Below are 19,436 nucleotides of genomic sequence, written 5' to 3' on the forward strand. Positions count from 1 at the left end.
ACAAACTCAAAATAACCCACTCCAATAACAAAAAACCCTAACAAAACCCCAATAAAACAAACAAACAAACCCCACCCCCAAACCCCCAAACTATAAAACAATGTTCAGATCTCGTTAAAGTTAAATCTAAACTCTGTACTCTGTTGATCATTCAGCTGCTGGCTCTGCCTAATAGCCGCACGTGATGGGCTCAGCATTTCCACGACCACGCAGGTTATAATGGTTTTAGCCTAATTAACAATGTATGGATACATCTGTTGCCACCGGTGACTACAGATGAGGCATGTAGGTTTAACAGTTCTGAATTGTCTTTGGACTCCTTCTGCTTCTCAGTTTTTGAGAGAAGTTTTTGCACTATACATTAATCCAATACAAGAAAGGGTTTTTTTGCCACTTGCATTATATTCATTATATTTCTATACTCTTTTAGCTGTACCAGCTGCCAGAGCACAAGTAAAAGAGAATAGCACAAATTAATGTGAATGAGTTGAGGAAACTTGTCCAAGTACTTTTAAATTACCATTCTTCAAAGCCATATGTCCTGAATTATCTGCCAAGTCACTTGTTGCTTACCCTGATGGATAGCTGAATGCCAAATTAAGAGGGGGGAAAAAAAGTTGTTCTTTTAAATTTAGTATCTGCAGAAAACGTTTTTGTCTTGTTAAATTGCATGCAGCATCCACAGATGGGCTGGGGGCTAGGCAGCATAAAAAATTAATACCTTTATCTAAATCATAGTGTGCTCTACTGCTTATGGAACTCAGGCATTGATCATTAGCTGGGGGGTTGACCATCTAAATATTTGTGTGTATTCAGGGAAGACTGAAGCAGAGGTGCAGCTGCCTTCTAAGGATGCTGCAAATCACATAAGTGAAGCTGAAATCTCAGTTACTAGACTTGAATCCATGTGGCATTGTATTAGCTGACAGACTTGCTTTAGGACTTGGAAACCTGACTGCAGTGCTTACAGCATTGTCTGACTAGCAGCAGAAAGCACATGACAGTGCTTTTATGCCTTCTGTTCACTATTGTATGTCAGTCTTGTGATACTTGAGGGTGTTTTTAATGGGTGGACACTGTAGGGATAGATCTGCAGATGTATGAACAAAATATTGAGCTAATGCCAGGCTGGCATTTGCACATACAAGGGAATTGCTAGAGGAAGAAAAGCTTTTGGATAAGGGGAGATGTGATCACTGTGATATGTGCCTGGCTCACATGCAGAGAAAAGTAGAAATCACTGGCACAGTGCTGGGAGTAGGAAGCTGAAAATAAACTATATCCACATGCTGCAACACTCAGAGACCTTTTGCTCTCCCAGGACAAGCAGTAAAGTCACATCATAAACTACTTTATGCAAAAGCCCTGCCTCTACTTACTCAGCCAAAGTCAAGTCAGGAAGCCAGGCTTCAGCTTGTCAATGTGTCAGCCTTTAAAAATGCAAGTCCATGGCATATACAACTTATTTTTGTTGGGTTTCATGGATTTTCCTGGCAATTTCTCAATGGCCCAAGAAAGGGTGAGTTCAGTCTATTGTCTAAATATTTGGGAAAAAATATTTATTAAAAGAGACAAAAACCCAGACCTTTTAAACTTTAAGATTCCAAGAGAGACTTTAAGTTTCATAGAGACATTTCTGAAGGACTGAAAGATTCAGCATTTAGGTTACCATTTTCTCTTTAGACAGACTGTGAGCAGCCCTTCCTCATCAGCATGGAGGGGCCTCTAGTCTCTCTGGTCATGGTAGACTTTAGGTATGATATGTTCTAGCCTTTATCTGTAGGGAAAGAACTGAAAGGAAGGAAGGAACCTTTTGTGGCAGAGGTAACCAGAGCAAGCTGTGTGTTTGTGCTGTTACAAGGAATGGCATCTGGAAGAGATAGGTGAGGTGAGAATTCATGTGTAAGAAGATGGCAAATGCTGAGATATTTATGTGCTGTTCAGTGTGCTAGCAGCCATTGTAAATTCTTGAACAGGTGGAGTTATCAGGTGATTGATTGGTAGGAAAGCTTGCTATTGTGGGACTTTTTGGGAGGTAGGGAGAGAAATGGCATTGTTTTACTGTCAAAGGCTAAAGTTATATTTTATCAATCTTGACTCATGTATCTGATTGATAATTATTTGGAGTGTGGGAAGGTAGAAGAGGACAAGAATACAAGTTGTCTTTCGCTTGGAGCTACTGATGTAATTCTCATCAGAAAAAAAAACAGTGACTGATCTTATGCCAAAATGTGTCTCAACATCTGATTTTTTTTTTTAATCATTTGCTAAGTAGTTCTGGAGAGAATGAAAGACTAAGAGATCAGCCAGGATGAGGGAATGGTCCTGTGTGAGGAAGTGTCAAGGATGTTGTACAGTGTAGTTTCTAGGCCAGTGGAACAGACTCCTCTGTGGATGTTCAGGCACTCACCTAAGCTATCTGGGAAGGGATATGGACAACAAGGCTAGACAGCTTTGCAGGCAAAGTGCCTTCAGTCTGGCAGCATTCCCAGAAACAGAGAAAAAGTCTAAAAGGGAAAAGTCAGGAAGCAGCATGAAAGTAGCACAGAGCCTGAAGAGTCATTTTCCATTCCTGAAATCCTGGCAGCTTAGATGCTGCTCTTCTGACAGAGCTCCTATCAGGCCTGACAGAGCTCCTATCTCCTAGGAGATTCCCTGCATGCGGCCACATCACCCACTCTGTTCCTTTAATGTCTCTCAGTATCTTTGGACTTCTTGAAGTTACCCTTTGAGGAGGCCCAGTGTCCTGAGATGAAGCCAATGCTCTGCTTTGGAGCCGCATTTTTAACCCAGCTTCAGTCTCAGTCTCCCTTAATGTGTGCAGAGCATTTAGGCAGCTTTGGCCCATTGTTTTCTTTCCAAGTCTCATGGAATATCATTTTCCCAGTCCTGCATTGCCACACAGCCCAGTGGTGTGTATGTGGAAAAGTTCCTATGTCAGGGTAGTACTTCTTCCTGGTGACAGTGGGCCCCCTTGGAGAAGACAGGAATGTATACAGGTTGTAGGCCCAACATGACTGCAATAGACTTTACATAAATGTTAAACCTGACATTTTTTTAAATTCTCTTTCAAATTTTCCCCTAGTAACTGAACTGGGAGTTGTATTGGTCAAGAGGAGACAGAAAGAAAGATTTTATGATCACTACATGATGCCTGGTAGTTTGCTAATCTAAACCTCTTTTTCCATTGACTTCGCAAAATACCAGTCACAATCTCTTGTGGGGTAGTCTTTGTCTGTTGAGATTTAAGCATCATTTTTGTTTTGAAAATGTCTCCCACAGAAGTTTATGAACGAAATGTCTTTTTCGAATGTTGTGATTAATGACAGTCTAGCTAGTAATGAGTATGGAGGAGGCGTTGCAGAGATTCTTTGTCGGGCTGAAAGTACACATTCTTGAAGTGGAACGTGAGGGCAAAATGTTGTTTCTTTCCACTGCTAGCTGCCTGAGTGGGTAGCTGAGTGTTTTTTTCCCAGTGGTGTCTGATTAGTTAGAATTTTCTGACATATTGATAGACAGATGAATGGGAGAGGCTGTGTAGGGGATATTTCGTTTATAGATAAAACTGGTCAGTCTTTCATATAACCTTTTGGGCACATGGAAACAGCATGTAGCACAGGTGCACAGTAAGGGTCAAGCTGACTAATTGCATATGAGATGGAGATAAGAATTTACAGAAGTTTTGTTCTTGGGTTTGAATAAGGTTGCCGGCTGTTTTCAAGTTCAAAAAAAGTTGCACATAAATGCCATTATGTCTTGGCAATAAACCCAAACTGTCTGTGTTTATATGTATCAGAGGTAAGGTGGGTGGATGAGTAGAAAAACCTGTGACAATTACTAAGGAAATACTCCAGAAGCTGGTGTGCCTGTGCCATCCAACAGAGCTGCTAGCAATTTCAATATTGAGGTAGGCAATGTGTTCTACAATATGCACCCATCACCTTGTAACAAATTCTAAATCATCATATTCCATGGCAATACCAAAAGACAAATTACAAAATATGGGGAAACATGACAGTTTCTTGACCTGTACATAATGATGAGCCAATTTTTGTTGGCAACATAAAGAAAAATTCTGACTATCAGGATCCTTTTAGGTAGGTTCCTGGAAGGTAGTGTTATTGAGAATTACTTTTCCCAGCTATTAATCTATTCCTCTGGTTTAGCAGTTTGCAGAAATCTAGAGAATTTTGGTGATAACAAATACAGATTTATTTTAAAGACAGCTGGTGAACCAAGCTTCCACCTAAACTTGAAGTGTTGCAGATTCAGAAATACTGAGTACTTTTATGTCATTACTTGCTGACATTTTCATATTTCTTGTTTGAAGCTCATGCTAGAAATGAAAGTACTTTCCTACCATGAGGAGATGAGTGCAGATTATCAAAACTGTTTGAAAGTCTAGAATAAATCAAACCCTTTAGAAAAAAAGAAACTCCAAATCTTTAGAAAGGTAATTAAAAAATAAGGTCTGCATAAAAGTCAGATTTTTCTTCAAGAAGTCACATTTTCTGTGCTGATTTCTTTTTCCAAATTTTCATGTTTTTTGAGCCCCTCTTTACAGCACTCAGCCAAACTTACAATCAGAATAGGGACAGAACACAAATTAAAATAAAAGATGTCCAAAATTTCTGCCTTCTACAGTCAGTGGTCCTGTACTGTCATCTTCACAAGCCTCCATGCCAGGCATCCTTTTCATCAAACCCACCTGTCTTCACTTCCTGAAAACTCATCAACTCCAAAGATTGCAGTTAAAATCTAAATATTTTAACAGTCTTTCAGTGCCTGAAAAAATGTTAAGAATCAGCTTTGAGGCCAGTAGTATAAACTTGTTAAGAGTGAGAGGTTCAACCAACACAACCTTTTTTGATTGAGGTAGTCTTGTCTTCTAAGGCCTAGAAATCCCTATTGCCAATTATTTGTACATTTGGTGATGTAATTTAACTTAGGAAGTTGACAAATTTATAAGCATTAAAGGAGCAATATAAAAAAAAAAAATCCAGTATCTTTTCTGCTTAGAGCAGCCACTCAGGGAACAGTTAATATTTTGGCCCTGGATATTTTGGCCCCAGACTGAGATCTGTGCTCTGTATAAATATGTGCTATATAAAAATATGTGTATATATAAAAAACGTGTATGTAAGGGGATGGAAATCAGCCCCCCATTTGGATGCCTGAAGCTGAAGGCAAGGCAGCAGTGGAGCTCAGTCTGTGCAGAGGTGTGTCCTCCCTGCCCCTGCCTGTGCTGCAAAGGAGGGACATCCTCCAGTAGGTCTCATGTCATGTCTGTGTAGGTCTCCCTCATTCTCTAGAGTGTCTCAAGCAGTAAAATGCTGTTTGAATCAGTCCATTTACTGCTTACATATCAGCCAGATAGGTGAGCTCCCAGTTAGGTCAGTGATGAGCAAGAGGATTTCCTGACCGAATACCAAGTGTCTGCTGTAAGCTAAGAAAAAGACTTCTCTGGACTCCACTCACTACATCAACCAGGGGCCCAGCCCAGTAGCTCACAAGTAGTGGGTAAGTGAAGTATGGAGCATCTTAGAATATCTCTAAGACATGTTGTGGCCTTGCAGTTATGTCACAGAGCCTGTGGGCAAGTGAGGTGAGCCCTAGCTTTTCCTGGGTATAATAGAAGTTCAAAAACAATTCAGATATAGAGCTACCATTAGGTGTTTAAATACAACGACAAATACTCTCCTGTATATTCTTCTGCAACATATCCTTTTTCTGACAATGCCCAGTGCAGAAACACAGGAAATATTTTAGGAACAGGACCACCTACTGCTGAAAACAGCTCAAGGCACAGCAGTTTCTGATGGACAGAAGCCTCCAGGCAATCCAACACTGAACAATGGTCCACTGAAGAATATTTTCAAAGAGCCACCATTTTAGAGTTCTGTCTATGAGGAGCCACTATGCTCAAATGCATTTACCTTGAACTTGCCTGTGGAGATACTTCTTAAATAATGCAAGAATAGAATTTGACAGACTTTTTCAAAGTGAGCATTAGTCTTTGGGAATCAGGCATGCAATCATACATAATAATCTATAAAACAAATGACTTTTCAAACCTTCAGCCATGGGAAAACACTAGGAAAATTTAGAAAGCACACCTCTGTCAAGAACCTTGTTCATATATAGTCTTCCACGCCCCACCATTATCTTTCCTTGTGTCACAGGGCATCTCTTGTCAAATTTCTCTATGAGCAGTGAAATTTGTGAAATCTAATTTTCATCCAATTATATACCTCATGATGTAATTTCCTCTTTTTGATGTTACAAGCATTCATCAAAGCTTTTGCAGAGGCTGATACACTCATAATATCCTGGTTTTGTATGAATTCTCTGGTGCCTAGTAACATACCTGCATTTACACTTCATAATTTTCTTTAGTTCTCAAACATACATATCTTTTGGGAAACTTGCAGGAATTTAGTATTTCTAGTATTTCTTTATGTCAACACCCAGCTGGAGCAATCCAACAAATTCAAAAGTCACAATGGACTGACAAAGCCCATTAATGTGATAACAGGGTCTGACTTGTCTTGGGAGACTACCAATTTAGCTTGTCAATTTACTGACTGTTTTCTGGATAGAGGATATGTTTGTCACATACTGCACTGACAGAAGTGTTTTAATTGTACTTGTGCCTGTACCAGGATTCATATCTTCCATATCTTCACCCCAGATTGGCAGGAGGCAAAATTAGTTCCCCTTTCAACTCAGCTACTAAAACACTATAGAGAATTGGTAATAAAATATTATCTAAGTTTGCAGGCTTGTCAGAGTCTGTGAGGCCTTCTGGCAAGATAAAAAAAAAAAGAAAGAAACCTGAAATATCTACCCTCAAAGTGTATCTGTTCATATTTTGTACTGCTAAGATACAGCTGAATATTTGCAGAAAATGCAAAAGTCTACCATCATTTTATTTGCTACCAACTCATTTTATGACAATTACTGTAAGTACAAGCCCTCTGGCTGATAAGATTAAATTTCTCTTCCCTGATCCTTGCTCATTTAGACCTTTGCTTATTAAGTCTTTGCTTACTACCATGCCCTGAATTTAGCAAAAATATCCTTACATACAATCAAAAGAAAAAAAAAAAAACCTAACATTTCCATATCCTAAAGCACATTAAGAATACTCTTTATGCACGGATACACCATGTGAGTAAGATCTGAACAGATCAAGGTCCAGCCAACTGGTGAACTGAAGAGGAACACAAAACTAAGATAAGCCTAAGTTGAAACAAGGAGTATTAAGGGGTTTGAACCAATCCAATCCCCTTGCCATCAGTTTCAAAGGTTTCCTTCTAGCAATGTGCCCTTAAGTACCTCTGACTAACTCTTCTGCCCCTGGTCTCTCACTGGAGGGCAGGTGTAGGGCAGGATATAATAATGCACATCTCTCCCATTTCTCCTTTGACCTCTTTGCAGGGGGATTCAAAAGGAATATTTTTATTTCTAGGAATCTTCTCTTGTTTACTTACAGGTTTCCAAAACCTCTTAAGCGGGAGGATTGTTCAATTGATTCTTGTATGCAAGGAGGATTTTAACATGTCTATTGTTAAGGAATTTAATCCAGCTGCCAGCTGAGAATATCATCAACCTGTAATAAAATTCAGTTTTCAATCTTTTCCCTCTCAAGTACATCTTTCATTCCCAGAACATCCTAGCATAGTTGTGGAGCCTCTGTATACTTCAGAAAAAATGTTCTGTTTTGCATCTGTGAAATATGGGAAATTTACAGTATGGTTCAAAATGTAGAGCTACTGCTAAATAACTGACGACTGAAAAACATACTGGGAATAATGTACTTGTGAACGGCTTATTGTGAAGTTCCTCTGCATCCTCTTAAGATACAGGTTTCTTTGTCTCTGCCAAAATCTTTTGTATTCCTGTCTCTTATTTTTTTTTTAAATAGAGAAAACATTTTTTGTGTCTCATGAATTTTCCTATTCCTCGCTTTGTTCTTTGTGAGCACAACCCTTTTAATTTTCTCAAATATTAAATTTACTTCCCAGCCATGAAGATAGCACAAATTACTTTGCAGTGTTAAATAATTGCAATCAGCTGCAAAGACATTTAGCTAATTCCCACCCTCTGAGACACTTGTAACTCCTGAACAGTTTGTTGATACCAAGGGAGGCCACCAATCTGTGATTGTCTTTTCTGGAAAAGCTCTTTTTCAGAAACTGTCTTTATAATTCTATACCCAGTGGGACAGCTTCTCTTGTGTCTAGATCTAGGAAGCTCAGGGATAAACAAAGGATTCTGCTTAGATTCTGAGAACTCCTTTGTTCTGACATTTCTCTGAAAACCTCACTGTTGAAGCAAGCCAATTTCTTTCCACCTCTCTAGCTGACTATTGGAGCGATTCTGAGACAAGAAAAATGAACAGGGAAAAGCAAGAGCTTCTCCACATTTTAATAATCGGACCAGAGACAGTTTCTCAGGAAATGAAATATCAGACCTAAGGTTCATTAAAATAATTTTGTATTTATGAACCATTTTGTGCTTGGGAAAATTATTTATGCATCCATTTAATAAATTCAAATGAGAAGGCCCTCCCCCTATATCTGATTTGAACATTCAGGACATTTCAGTATTGACTTTAGTCATCATGCAAACTCTGAGAGGTATATATGAGTTATATCATGATGGACATAAATAATTCAAGTTCCCCTTTAATCCTTTCCATAATAAGATCTTTCTCCTTTCTCAGCTCTCATGTTTTTTCCAAACCATTTTACTTCTCTTCTTTCACTGTCCCTTGAGTGAAAACAACTTTTTCTTGTCACTCCTCATTATGAGCAGTCAAGCAATGCTGAGAAATACTAGAAACACTCCTTTACCTGTTTAAAAGTTTTATGTGGGGAGAGCAAGTGTAAGTTCCATAGCTGAAAACAAATTCTAAATATCCTTGCAGTCTTCTATTGAGTGTCTATTTTCAAGCAATTTCCCACCCTTCCTCAAGCTACTGGCGTTGACTGGTGAAACAGCACATCCATTCACTCATAATGCTCACAGGAAGACATTAATTGGAAATGAGCAGTTTGATGTACAGGCAGTATTTTGGAACAGAGTTCTTTCAGAGATACAGGGAGGACAAATAAAAAACAACTTGAAAAAAAAAAGAGAGAAAAATAAAGTACTGAAGTCCTTTGACATCAGTTCCACCCAACAACTTCATGTCCAAACCTATCAAATCCAATATCTTTTCCTCTGCTTCTGTCTGGAAACTGCTATCAATTAATTTTACAGTATTCCCTTTCCATTCCATATTCTCTTTTTTCAAATAAAAGAAATCTATAGTTTTTTACAGCAGGGACTGTCCTGAAGAAATTAGTCAAACATTCTGCTTGTAAGCACCTGGAAGAAAATATAGACATGAATTACAGTCTACCAAGATTTGTCAGGAACAAAGCTTGTCATAACAATATAATTATCATTCATCACCAGATAGCAAGTTCTTTATGTTGGGGAAAATCAGCACATATCATATAGCTCGAGATTTGTAAGATTTCATAAGCTGTCAATCAAAGGACAGTCTAAGAAAACCACACTCACAGAAGTTGTGCACAGTATTTGGTGAAACAGGACATATGGAGGGGTGAAATGAGCAGTCCTGCAGGGGTCTATCCCTATCAGTGCAATTTTTCATGACATTTTAGATGAAATAGAGGCCCTGTTAATTCTGTAGACAACTGCCAATATGGGGGGATCTCAAGGCTTTTGCAGGACACAATTACCATTCAGGTTTTGGCAAGCAAGTCATTATTTCTGTGAAAAATAAAAGAGTTCAGTAAGAAAAAAATGTAAGGTTCTAAGTGGAGCAGAAATAATCAACCAAGTATGTCTTGGAATTGAAAACAATTAAGATAACAGTTCTGCAGGGAATATTAAAACAAGACTAGCACAAAAAGACTGGACAATACCATTTTACTGTTCAAAAGTCAGAATCACATCTGATGACATCAGAATGAGCACAGGTCATAGAATTGTAGAATCACAGAATGGCCTGAGCTGGAAGGGACCTTAAAGGGTGGGAAGCTGGAAGGCACCGATCCCATTTCAGGCCCCATAGGGAAAGTCTAAATGAAAACTTGGAAAACAGAAAGCAAAGAAATGAAGTATTCTCTGTATTCACATTTCATAGAACAAGAATTTATGGGCTTAAACTGCACAAAGGTAGAGCATATGAAGTATCAGAAACATTCTGAGGAAATGGTGTGACATATCCACCCACCACTGCAGAGCTTCAGAAACAGATTGGTCAAATTCTTTTCCTTAATGTGTTATATTAATGCTTTTTGTGCAATGTGGCTGTCATGGAGACTGGAAGTGATCAGTCCATGATGTGACACTTGTGACACACAAATTGGTTCAGATGTAGTAAGGTGAGCATGAGCAAGCATTAGAAAACTCACATCTTTGGGGTAGGTTAAGTGTAGCTGATAAAAAAAAAAAAAAACACATCCAAGGTTTTGTAAACTCAGCTTGAGCCTGGAAAAAAATGGATGAAAATAACTCAAACTTGTACATTTAACTGTTCAAAATTCACAGACTTGTAAAAAGGGAAGTACTGAGGCCTCCTTAAATGTGACAGGGATTCTGTGTTACTACAAAAATCCCTGTTCCAGTAATGTTCCAGCAAAGCTGAAAGTAAATTTTCAGCAAAATAAATGGACATGGTATTACATAAAACACTATTCTAAGTGGGAGGAAGAGATCCTTTGCTAACAGTGATTCATATTACCAAATGAGGGCATTTAGGCCTGAGCCTTGGAAATATGTTAAGACGTGATGTACATTGAGAAGGGTTTACACAGAGGCAAGAATGTTGCCTTTCCCCCCTTACCAGGAGGAGACAGACTAAAAGCAAGCTCCTAAGGTAACACATTCAGCATTAACTGTTCATGCCCTCTTTTCACACATCCTGGAGAACTGGCCAAAATGATGAATGGAGTACTTTTGAAAAAGACCTGTCTTGTATCCCAGCAGTGCAGGTTAGGAGGCACAAGCCCTGGCTAGCTGACGGTCAGTACCAGCATGAGCACAGCAATCAAATTTTGAGCTAGTTAGCACATGGCTTGTGTCTGAAGAATGTGTTATGTTGAGCTCCATGCTAAGGGGAGTGTTTATGTTACCCAATTTCAGCTATATAAAATTAGATATATATATATTCTGGCATGACATGGAATATAATATTTTCACAGGAAAATATTGGGAACATTTCGTAAAATTAATAGTTAAAATTTTCATAATCACATAGTATAATCAAAATAATTTAAACTGGAAAAAAGTGGGATTGAACCTTCTTGTTAGATCATAGGAAATACTGGAATAAAGGAACTTTTTAAGATAGACAAGAAACAAAAATCTGTAATACTTTGGTAAAAAATGTCCACACAAAAGTATCTGATTTTTAATTATTATTTTTTGCTATACCTGCCTGGCTTTAATTCACAACTGGAATTACATTAGACTCCAGAGGAAAGAAATCTGGAAGTCAAGCATTAAGCATCTTGACAGTCCTGCGGTAAAATGTGCATATGAAAATGTTAAAGAACAGAATTTGTAGTTAAATCTTATGAAAGTATACACATCCACATATATTGAATATGAAAGTATGCATTATGAAAGTATGCATTCTTAAGAAGTTACCATATTACTAAAATATATGCATTTAGTCCTTAGACTGTTATTTAGTTATTAGTCAGCTTTCAGTGCCTAAGACCCTCTTTTTTACTTGTTATGTGTCTGTTTCCTACAAAAAAGAAAAAAACTAGACATTTAAAACTAGAATTTTAACTAATGAAAGATAACACTTAGCAGATTAACAGTGTGGCAGTTATCATTAGGAAAGGTGATGAGTTCAAGGACAATAAAGAGGTAGAACCCTTCTCAGGGAGGCCAGGGAAGTTGCCTCTGGAAGGCAGACAATGACAGTGTACCAGATGGGTGTCACATCGGTAGTGTCACACACCCTGCTTGAAAAGGTGAGCTGTCCCTGAGCTCACCTTGGGCACTTGCACCCACTTGCCTGCCTTACATCCTTGATGTACAACTGCCTGATATGCAGCTGTACACTTCCCAGTGAGCACCCTGGGGTGGGAAAAAGCACTTTGAGACAATCAGGAGCCACCACTGCACTCCTGCTGTTTGTGTGTCTTGTGAGGATAGTTTCAACATGAGTCTCAGGACCCCTCTGGTGCTGTGACAGCTGATTTCAAGTTATCCTGACATGATATCTGTAAGTTATTCAGTATATCTGGATGTGTATTGGTGACTTAGTCCATGGTAAAGGAGTTGCAGTAGGAGGAATTTTTGAACCCTTCCCAGGGGAACTGCTTCCATTTATTTAACCTGGATGTATTTCAGGTGATACAATAATGATACAATAATAGCAAACCAAAGAGAAGAATTCAACAAACCAGAATGTAAAGCATGGAACCATGTATGCATAGGGATAACTCATGTGCTGTGGGCTGTACAGAAATGTACAGTTAAGCATTTTCAAGATGTTTGACTGATGATGGGTATAGAGAATTAGTGTTAAAGCAGCTGAAACTTTGATGACACACTTAAATAATACTGATTTCTTTATTTAACCTGTACTGCATGACATATGTATTCATCTTATCTGTCATATATTCTTTTTGCCTTTGCTTTAGGTTTTTCCTCCAATCATGCTGTCATGATGGACATGACTCAGAAATTTATTCCCCTAACTGCCTAAAACCAAGTGGGATTTTCTTTTATTATCAAACACAAGACAAAATAATTGCAAATAAATAAACAAGGACAAGAGTCAGGGAACCTATCTGTTTGCCCAAGCAAATAGATTTCCATAGATTCTGAGCTCTTGCACCTAAACAGCAGGTAAATGGACTGTAGTTTTCAGTCTTTCTGTTGAGATATTGCAGTAATGAGAGCTATTATGAGAAATCTAGATGGAGAAAAAGATACACATAGAGTTTATGTTTTTTGTTTTCCAACTGACTGTTATATTTTTCTGTTTCCTGGATGTCTCAGAGATCATCAACAGTCGGTCTCTCCTTTCATGTCACGGAGGGCAAGAAAACATCTCAGTCCTAACTGGCATTAATTTAACCTAGATTCCTCTTCCTGTCATAGCAAAAGGGCTTGTCTTCACACAGACCATACATGGAATATAAACATATTGAAGAGGACCATTCCACTTGGTATCTAAAAGAATTGTTAGATATCCAAACCAGGCTGACTCATTCCCACTTACAGTGAGTGCAGGGAAAAGAAATGCTACAAAAAAATCTCATGCCCTTGAGCACTGAAGTGTTCAGACTTTGAACTATCCTTTATTTTCTGTTCAGATTTTTGGGGTTTTTTTTGTCTAATAATCACATAGACATTCATAACAAATATATATATGTTCAGCTCTGTAAATAGTGTTGAAGTAGAAATTCTTCACAAAGTGTAAGAAGGCAAAAATTGACTTCACCAAGTTTAAGCAGCCCCAAACTTAGCATGCTACTCCAAAATGTATGATTAGTTACACTACTGCTGAGCCTTGAGAAGTCACAATGACTGAAAAACCTAGTACCTTTCCATCCTCCAGGATTTAAGGAAGACTCAAATGTTTTCTGTGAGTGTTCTGTCAAGGCTTCCAGTAGTGTGGCTAATATCAGTGTGTGCTGGTTATTTGGCTTGGTTCTCTTTAAAGGGAATTATTTTTAGTAGTTTGAAAGTAAAATTCATTGTAAGTCTGATAACTTAAGAGCAAGTACTCTGTATCAGCCATTATATGTTGAAATTTTCTGAATGCCATGAGAGTGCTCATTACTTCAAAGATAAGTTCAAAGGATAAGTTCAGATGTGGGAATAATTTGCTTCAGATGAGGGAATAATTTGACTTTATTTTTTCGATATTATCTCTTTCATTTAAATTAGTACAAAATCTTAAAATTTTGTAATTTTAAGGGAAAGGATCAAGGGTTAAAGTCATGATGTAACTAAAGTGGATGTTTTAGGATTTGCCATTAAGTTTAAATGTTTCTGTAAGTTATGGCTGAAAAGATTTAATAAATACTTCTGTATTTGGGTAAATTCTGATGTGATGAATTCCAAAATGTGTGCATTGGCCATGAATCTGAGTTAGCTTAAGATGAAAGGTTTTGATAAGCTATGAGAAAAAGCAAGCAGCTTGAAAGGAAATGGACCCCATGTACAAGTCAGTCACTGTAATACCATGTCGTTTGAAGCTGTGTCTTAGTTTTTCAGAGCTTGGAGCTGATGGTATGTTTAGGACAGCCCTCAGTTCTGGCAGGGCTTGAAGCAAATGTTACTTCAGTACTGTCAGAAAGTAAAAAACTAGCAACATGTGAAGTGACAGAGTTCTACTCTGAGCAGTCAGTGAGTTTGAAGTTACAGCTTTCTGACCTTGAGTTTTCTCCCCTTGCAGCTCTCTTCTTCGCTCTCTGGTACCCTAAACCTGAGGCCAAGAGGCAGTCTCACTGCTTGTAGCAGACACTGTCAGAACACAACACATGCCTCTCTGTAAACCTTTTTCAGCTCTATGATCACCCAACATTTCATTTCTACTAATGCAAAGCTTGAATCTCTACAACTGTTTTCATGCTGTTCTAGTCTCAAAATCACTGGCCAAACTACTAATTTAGAGAACATAACAAGTGTGTTTGTGTGCACACAGTGCTCTCTTTTTTCCTATATAATATGACAAGGCAAATCTAAGACTGCAATAACCTGTGAGAATTGTGGGAGGAAACAGGTCTCACTTCCCCCACTGATACCAAAGACAGGAGAGAAAACATACATGGATTTCAAGCCCAGTTCACACTGGACAGGAATAATGATGTGGTTGGGGCACCTGGGCATCCTCAGGTGGGCTCTGTGCAGTGTCCAGCCAGGAGGGGACACATGTCCCAGAGGTACCCTGGAAGAGACCTGACAGAACATCATGGGCAGAGCCACAGTGTTCTCTGGGAAGTCATATGTCCATAGTTGTGGTTCTGGGGCTGAGACCAGGAGCAGCACACAGAGCTTTTGTTTTTTCTTGTACCCAAGTGTTCCCTCCATCCATATATACTTCAGTATGTTCTCAATTGGGTTCCTTACTTCATGAGTAATATGTAACCAGTGTTTCTCTACACATGCTATGCTGTTTGTACCTCAGAATAAAGCAAGCAGAAGTGAAGTTGTACAGAAGCTACTTGGCTCAGAACCCCTGGTTGTAAGCACCCACCTCTGAGGATAGCTGCACCCTCTGCATGGGGTCATGAGGGTGGATGTGCCATCTCAGTCAGCCCACAGTCCTGTGCTAAAACAAACTCAGTGCCAGCCTGACTCAATGCCAAGCCATGTCTGAGTGCATGAGAGGGGAGAAAAGGGATTTCTACCTGTTGACTCCACATACCTTCTCAGAATCTGGCACAGCGACTTAAGGTCAGCAATATGCTATGGCCAGGCAGGTTTTGCTTCCCTAGGGATGTGTGATTACAATCCTGAATGCCAGATCTCCAGTCTTGACTTTCCACTCCCATTTTACCCTCCCACTCCACTTGTGCTTCTTCCACCTGGCAGTGAGGTCATGGTGCTGTTATGAGACTTGCATCAAAATTTTTTCCTCCCTGCGATGGCCATCTGTTTCTCTAGCCTTCAGATAACTTTGGGTCAAATGTTTTCCTTTTCTCTTCCTCCTGAAAGAACATCCCTCAGAGCGCCTCGCCGTGGTGCTCTGTGGATTGTGTTTGTACTTGGTTATTGAGCTGTGGACAAAAGTCAGTCTGTAAGTGATGATGCCAGTATCATTTTTTTGATTGGCATTGGCTAATTACACTCACATTCTTAGTCATACTAATTGAACAAATTGTCTTGACCGGGGAAAGACTTTAGAATCTGGTAGTGTAAAATAAAGAGACAAGCTTAAAATTAAAAACCCTACAGTCTTCTGATAAAGATGACAGAAAAAACCAGAAATGCATATCAGAAGAGGCTTTAAAAATGGTCTCTGGGAACCTTTTTTTTACTAACTCCCCTGTTTTTCTATAAACAGAACATGTTTCTTTGTGCAGGTGAATGTAGAACTGAGCTTAAGACATTAAGCTCTTTGCAGCAAGTCTGTTTGTCTACACAGCCTTATTTTCAACAGAAAATTCTCTTTAAGAAAATGCATATTTTCTTCTCATTTACTCATTTTCTTCTCATTTACTTGACCATTTTATTTTCTAAATCTAACTTCCTGTGTCCTTGTCATTGCTTTCTTCAGAGATTCACAGTTATGCCCCCCATGCATTTTCTTCCCTATGAAACTGAGATAAACCAGTGAGAGAGAAGAAAAAGTTTCCATCTTGCTCACCTCAAGGGGCTGGGGAGGAGCATTTGTGTCTAACTTGTCCTTGTTTATCTAATAATTTGCTCCAATAAATCATTGTCCATGGGTTGTTTATGTATAAGCAGGTTCTGTGAAGGATCACACCCTGTTTATAGCAATTCATTAATTGGTAAGATACTATCTTAGCTAATTGAATTGTTATATTTAAAGAGTTTCCTTCAACTCTGGACAGAAATAAAGATCCAGAAGTAAGTGTATTACCCGGCAAACCATTTCTAGCCTAATTTTCTACAACTCTAGTTCAATGAGTGGGCCCGTAAGAGTTTTTGCCTTCTTTCACAGGTGCCACCAGTGCTTCTGGACAAGCAGTTTTCAGAATTTACGCCGGATATCACGCCTATTATTCTGGCTGCCCACACCAACAATTACGAAATCATAAAGCTCCTGGTGCAGAAGGGGGTGTCTGTGCCCAGGCCGCACGAGGTGCGCTGTAACTGTGTGGAATGTGTCTCAAGCTCAGATGTGGACAGCCTCCGCCACTCTCGCTCCAGACTCAATATCTACAAGGCTCTGGCGAGCCCATCATTGATTGCTTTGTCCAGTGAGGATCCTTTCCTTACCGCTTTTCAGCTGAGCTGGGAGCTGCAGGAACTGAGTAAAGTCGAAAATGAGTTTAAGTCAGAGTATGAGGAACTGTCACGGCAGTGCAAGCAATTTGCAAAAGATCTTCTGGATCAGACACGGAGTTCCAGGGAATTGGAAATTATTCTTAATTACAGAGATGATAATAGCTTGATAGAAGAACAAAGTGGTAATGATCTTGCAAGATTGAAACTGGCAATTAAGTACCGTCAAAAAGAGGTGAGTATGCTGGAGAATATTTGAGTGTATTCAGTAGTAGTAATGTGATAGATAAGAGCCTGAAATACATCCTTTTAACTGAGACAAATTTTTGCTTATCTTTTTTTTGTTCTACTAGGTTTCTGTTCTTTTTATAGTTTTAATTAGATGAATTTGAATAGTTGTTACAGTTTGATAGTATCAGAATTCAAAATGTTCTCTTCTAGCACAAATTCTATTAAACTCCTTTTCTTTTACACCTGAATAGACATAGTCTTCAGTAGTTGTGCACTGAAGGGCTCTTCAGTAATAGAGTGAGAAATATATAAAGCATAATTTAGATTAACTTGGACTGTGTCTGAAAGAAAAAGCCAGCTGTGTTTAAACACACTCTAGAGGTACCTCTGTAGAGATGTTTCTTCAAAAAGTAGCTATTACAGATACTGAAGCTGAAGTTTCATAGCCATGCATGATTCCCAAAAATGTTGACATTCAGATTCTCTTTTCATAAAAAATTCAAATTGAAATACCTTGGTATTGGTGTCCATGGCAGTTAAAAGTTCATACATTTGCTTCACCAATGTGTACGTTCATTTGGAATCAGAGGATGTCTGCATATATTTTTTAAAGTAGTCTGGTTCTTTTGTGTGTGCAAAAGCAAAAGAAGCAAGACACAAAAATAAGTTAGGAAGACAGTTCCCATGACATTTCCAAACCTTCACCTAATCCCTGCATATCATCATGTCAGAATATGTTGTATTATCTTATTGGGAAACAGTACATACCAAGTCAGCTGAGCTATGGAAGTTTATAGGCAAGACAAATGTATTCAGTATTTGTTCATATTCATTACAGAAAATGCTTAAAAAACTTCTGTGTCAAATCTTATCACTGCTAAATCTCTGTTCTGCAAAATATAATAGTAAATGTGTTACTAAATATGTTAGAAAGGTTTGAAGAAATAATATCCAAACATTTAATGATTCTTTTGTTCATTTGAAACATAGTTTAGTAATCCTAAGAAGCTACTGTGAAGGTACTCTAACTTCATAAGTCTTTTAATAAGCATTTTTTCCCTCAGAAAATGTATTGCATAATTTTATGATCTATAGTATAATGTTTCAGGCAACATATTCACTGCCTTCATAAATTATTTTCAGATTGTACTTTGCCAGATTTAACAACCATTATTTCTATTTCTTTAAACGCCAGTCCTGTCTTACAGTCATATAAGAAGCTGAAGCTTGGACTTCTGTTTTCGCAAGGATTTATACATGGAAATAAAATTCTGACCTCTCACTGTTTGTTTAGTTTTTTTTTTTAACCATAACACAAAACTTGAATTTTTTTTCATTTGAGATAGAGTGATAGGCATATGTAGGGTGAAATGTTTTTTATAGTTGCATCTGATTGCTGTGCCTAATCAGGTTGCAAAAATACAGCTGATTACATAATTGATTCTTCATAGTAGAAAACATTAGGCCATACTGATTTAGTGAAACAATTCCAAATCAGTGATCTGTTCTATTTTACATGTCGGAACTCAGTACAGTACTTGGGGCAGCAATTAACAACCAGCTACCCGAGATTTACACACATTTTTCATTTCTGCAAATATTTTCCACTATCCCTACCATTTGATTCTCTCTGAAGTAAAATCAAGGTTTACTAAATGTGTTCCACAATGTTTTCCATACTGGTTGCTGAAGCAAACAGCAGCCTCTGTAACTGTTCATCTGTTTTATTTCTGATTATTACTACAGTATTCTGGTAGGTGCAGCTCTTAGTTCAAGAAACTTACCTCAGGCATAGCAATTGCTTGGATTCTATCTGTCCTGGTCCATACAGATCATGATAAAAATACATCATCAGGTTCTTTCTATTTCTTGTGTTAAGGATGTTACAGGAGACACAGCCTCCGGCAGAATCCAACAGCCTCCAGGGTCAGGGGATTCTTTCAGCTTGGGCACTGGAACCCAGCCAGGAGCTCTTGATAGTACAGTGTTTTAGGCAATATATTCTCTGCTTTTATAAATTATTTTCAGATGGTACTGTGCCAGACTTAATGATGACTACTTCTGTTGCTTTAAATGCCTCTCCTGCAACAAAACAGAAAAACAGATAAGAATGTATTGTCCTTTCCCTCTTATCTTACAACCCATCCCTAAAATCTCAGCCTTTACTCATGCTGTTTCCAAAGAACATTCTAATGCCATACTGGGGCTGAGGTCAGAGCTCCACAAGTGAGCAATCAGGTCTG

General features: G+C 38.5%; 1 protein-coding gene across 2 annotated transcripts in view; it reads left to right on the forward strand.

Moving 5' to 3' along the window:
- TRPC4 (transient receptor potential cation channel subfamily C member 4) overlaps positions 1-19,436 on the forward strand; it is a 131,726-nt gene that overhangs the window by 53,950 nt on the left and 58,340 nt on the right. For both annotated transcript variants that reach the window (XM_064715684.1, XM_064715676.1), the window contains one exon: positions 16,679-17,197. In XM_064715684.1, the coding sequence (XP_064571754.1) occupies positions 16,679-17,197 (519 nt within the window). The remainder of the gene's footprint in view (positions 1-16,678; positions 17,198-19,436) is intronic.

Source organism: Zonotrichia leucophrys, chromosome 1, assembly GCF_028769735.1.
Source record: "Zonotrichia leucophrys gambelii isolate GWCS_2022_RI chromosome 1, RI_Zleu_2.0, whole genome shotgun sequence".
Classification (NCBI taxonomy): domain Eukaryota; kingdom Metazoa; phylum Chordata; class Aves; order Passeriformes; family Passerellidae; genus Zonotrichia; species Zonotrichia leucophrys.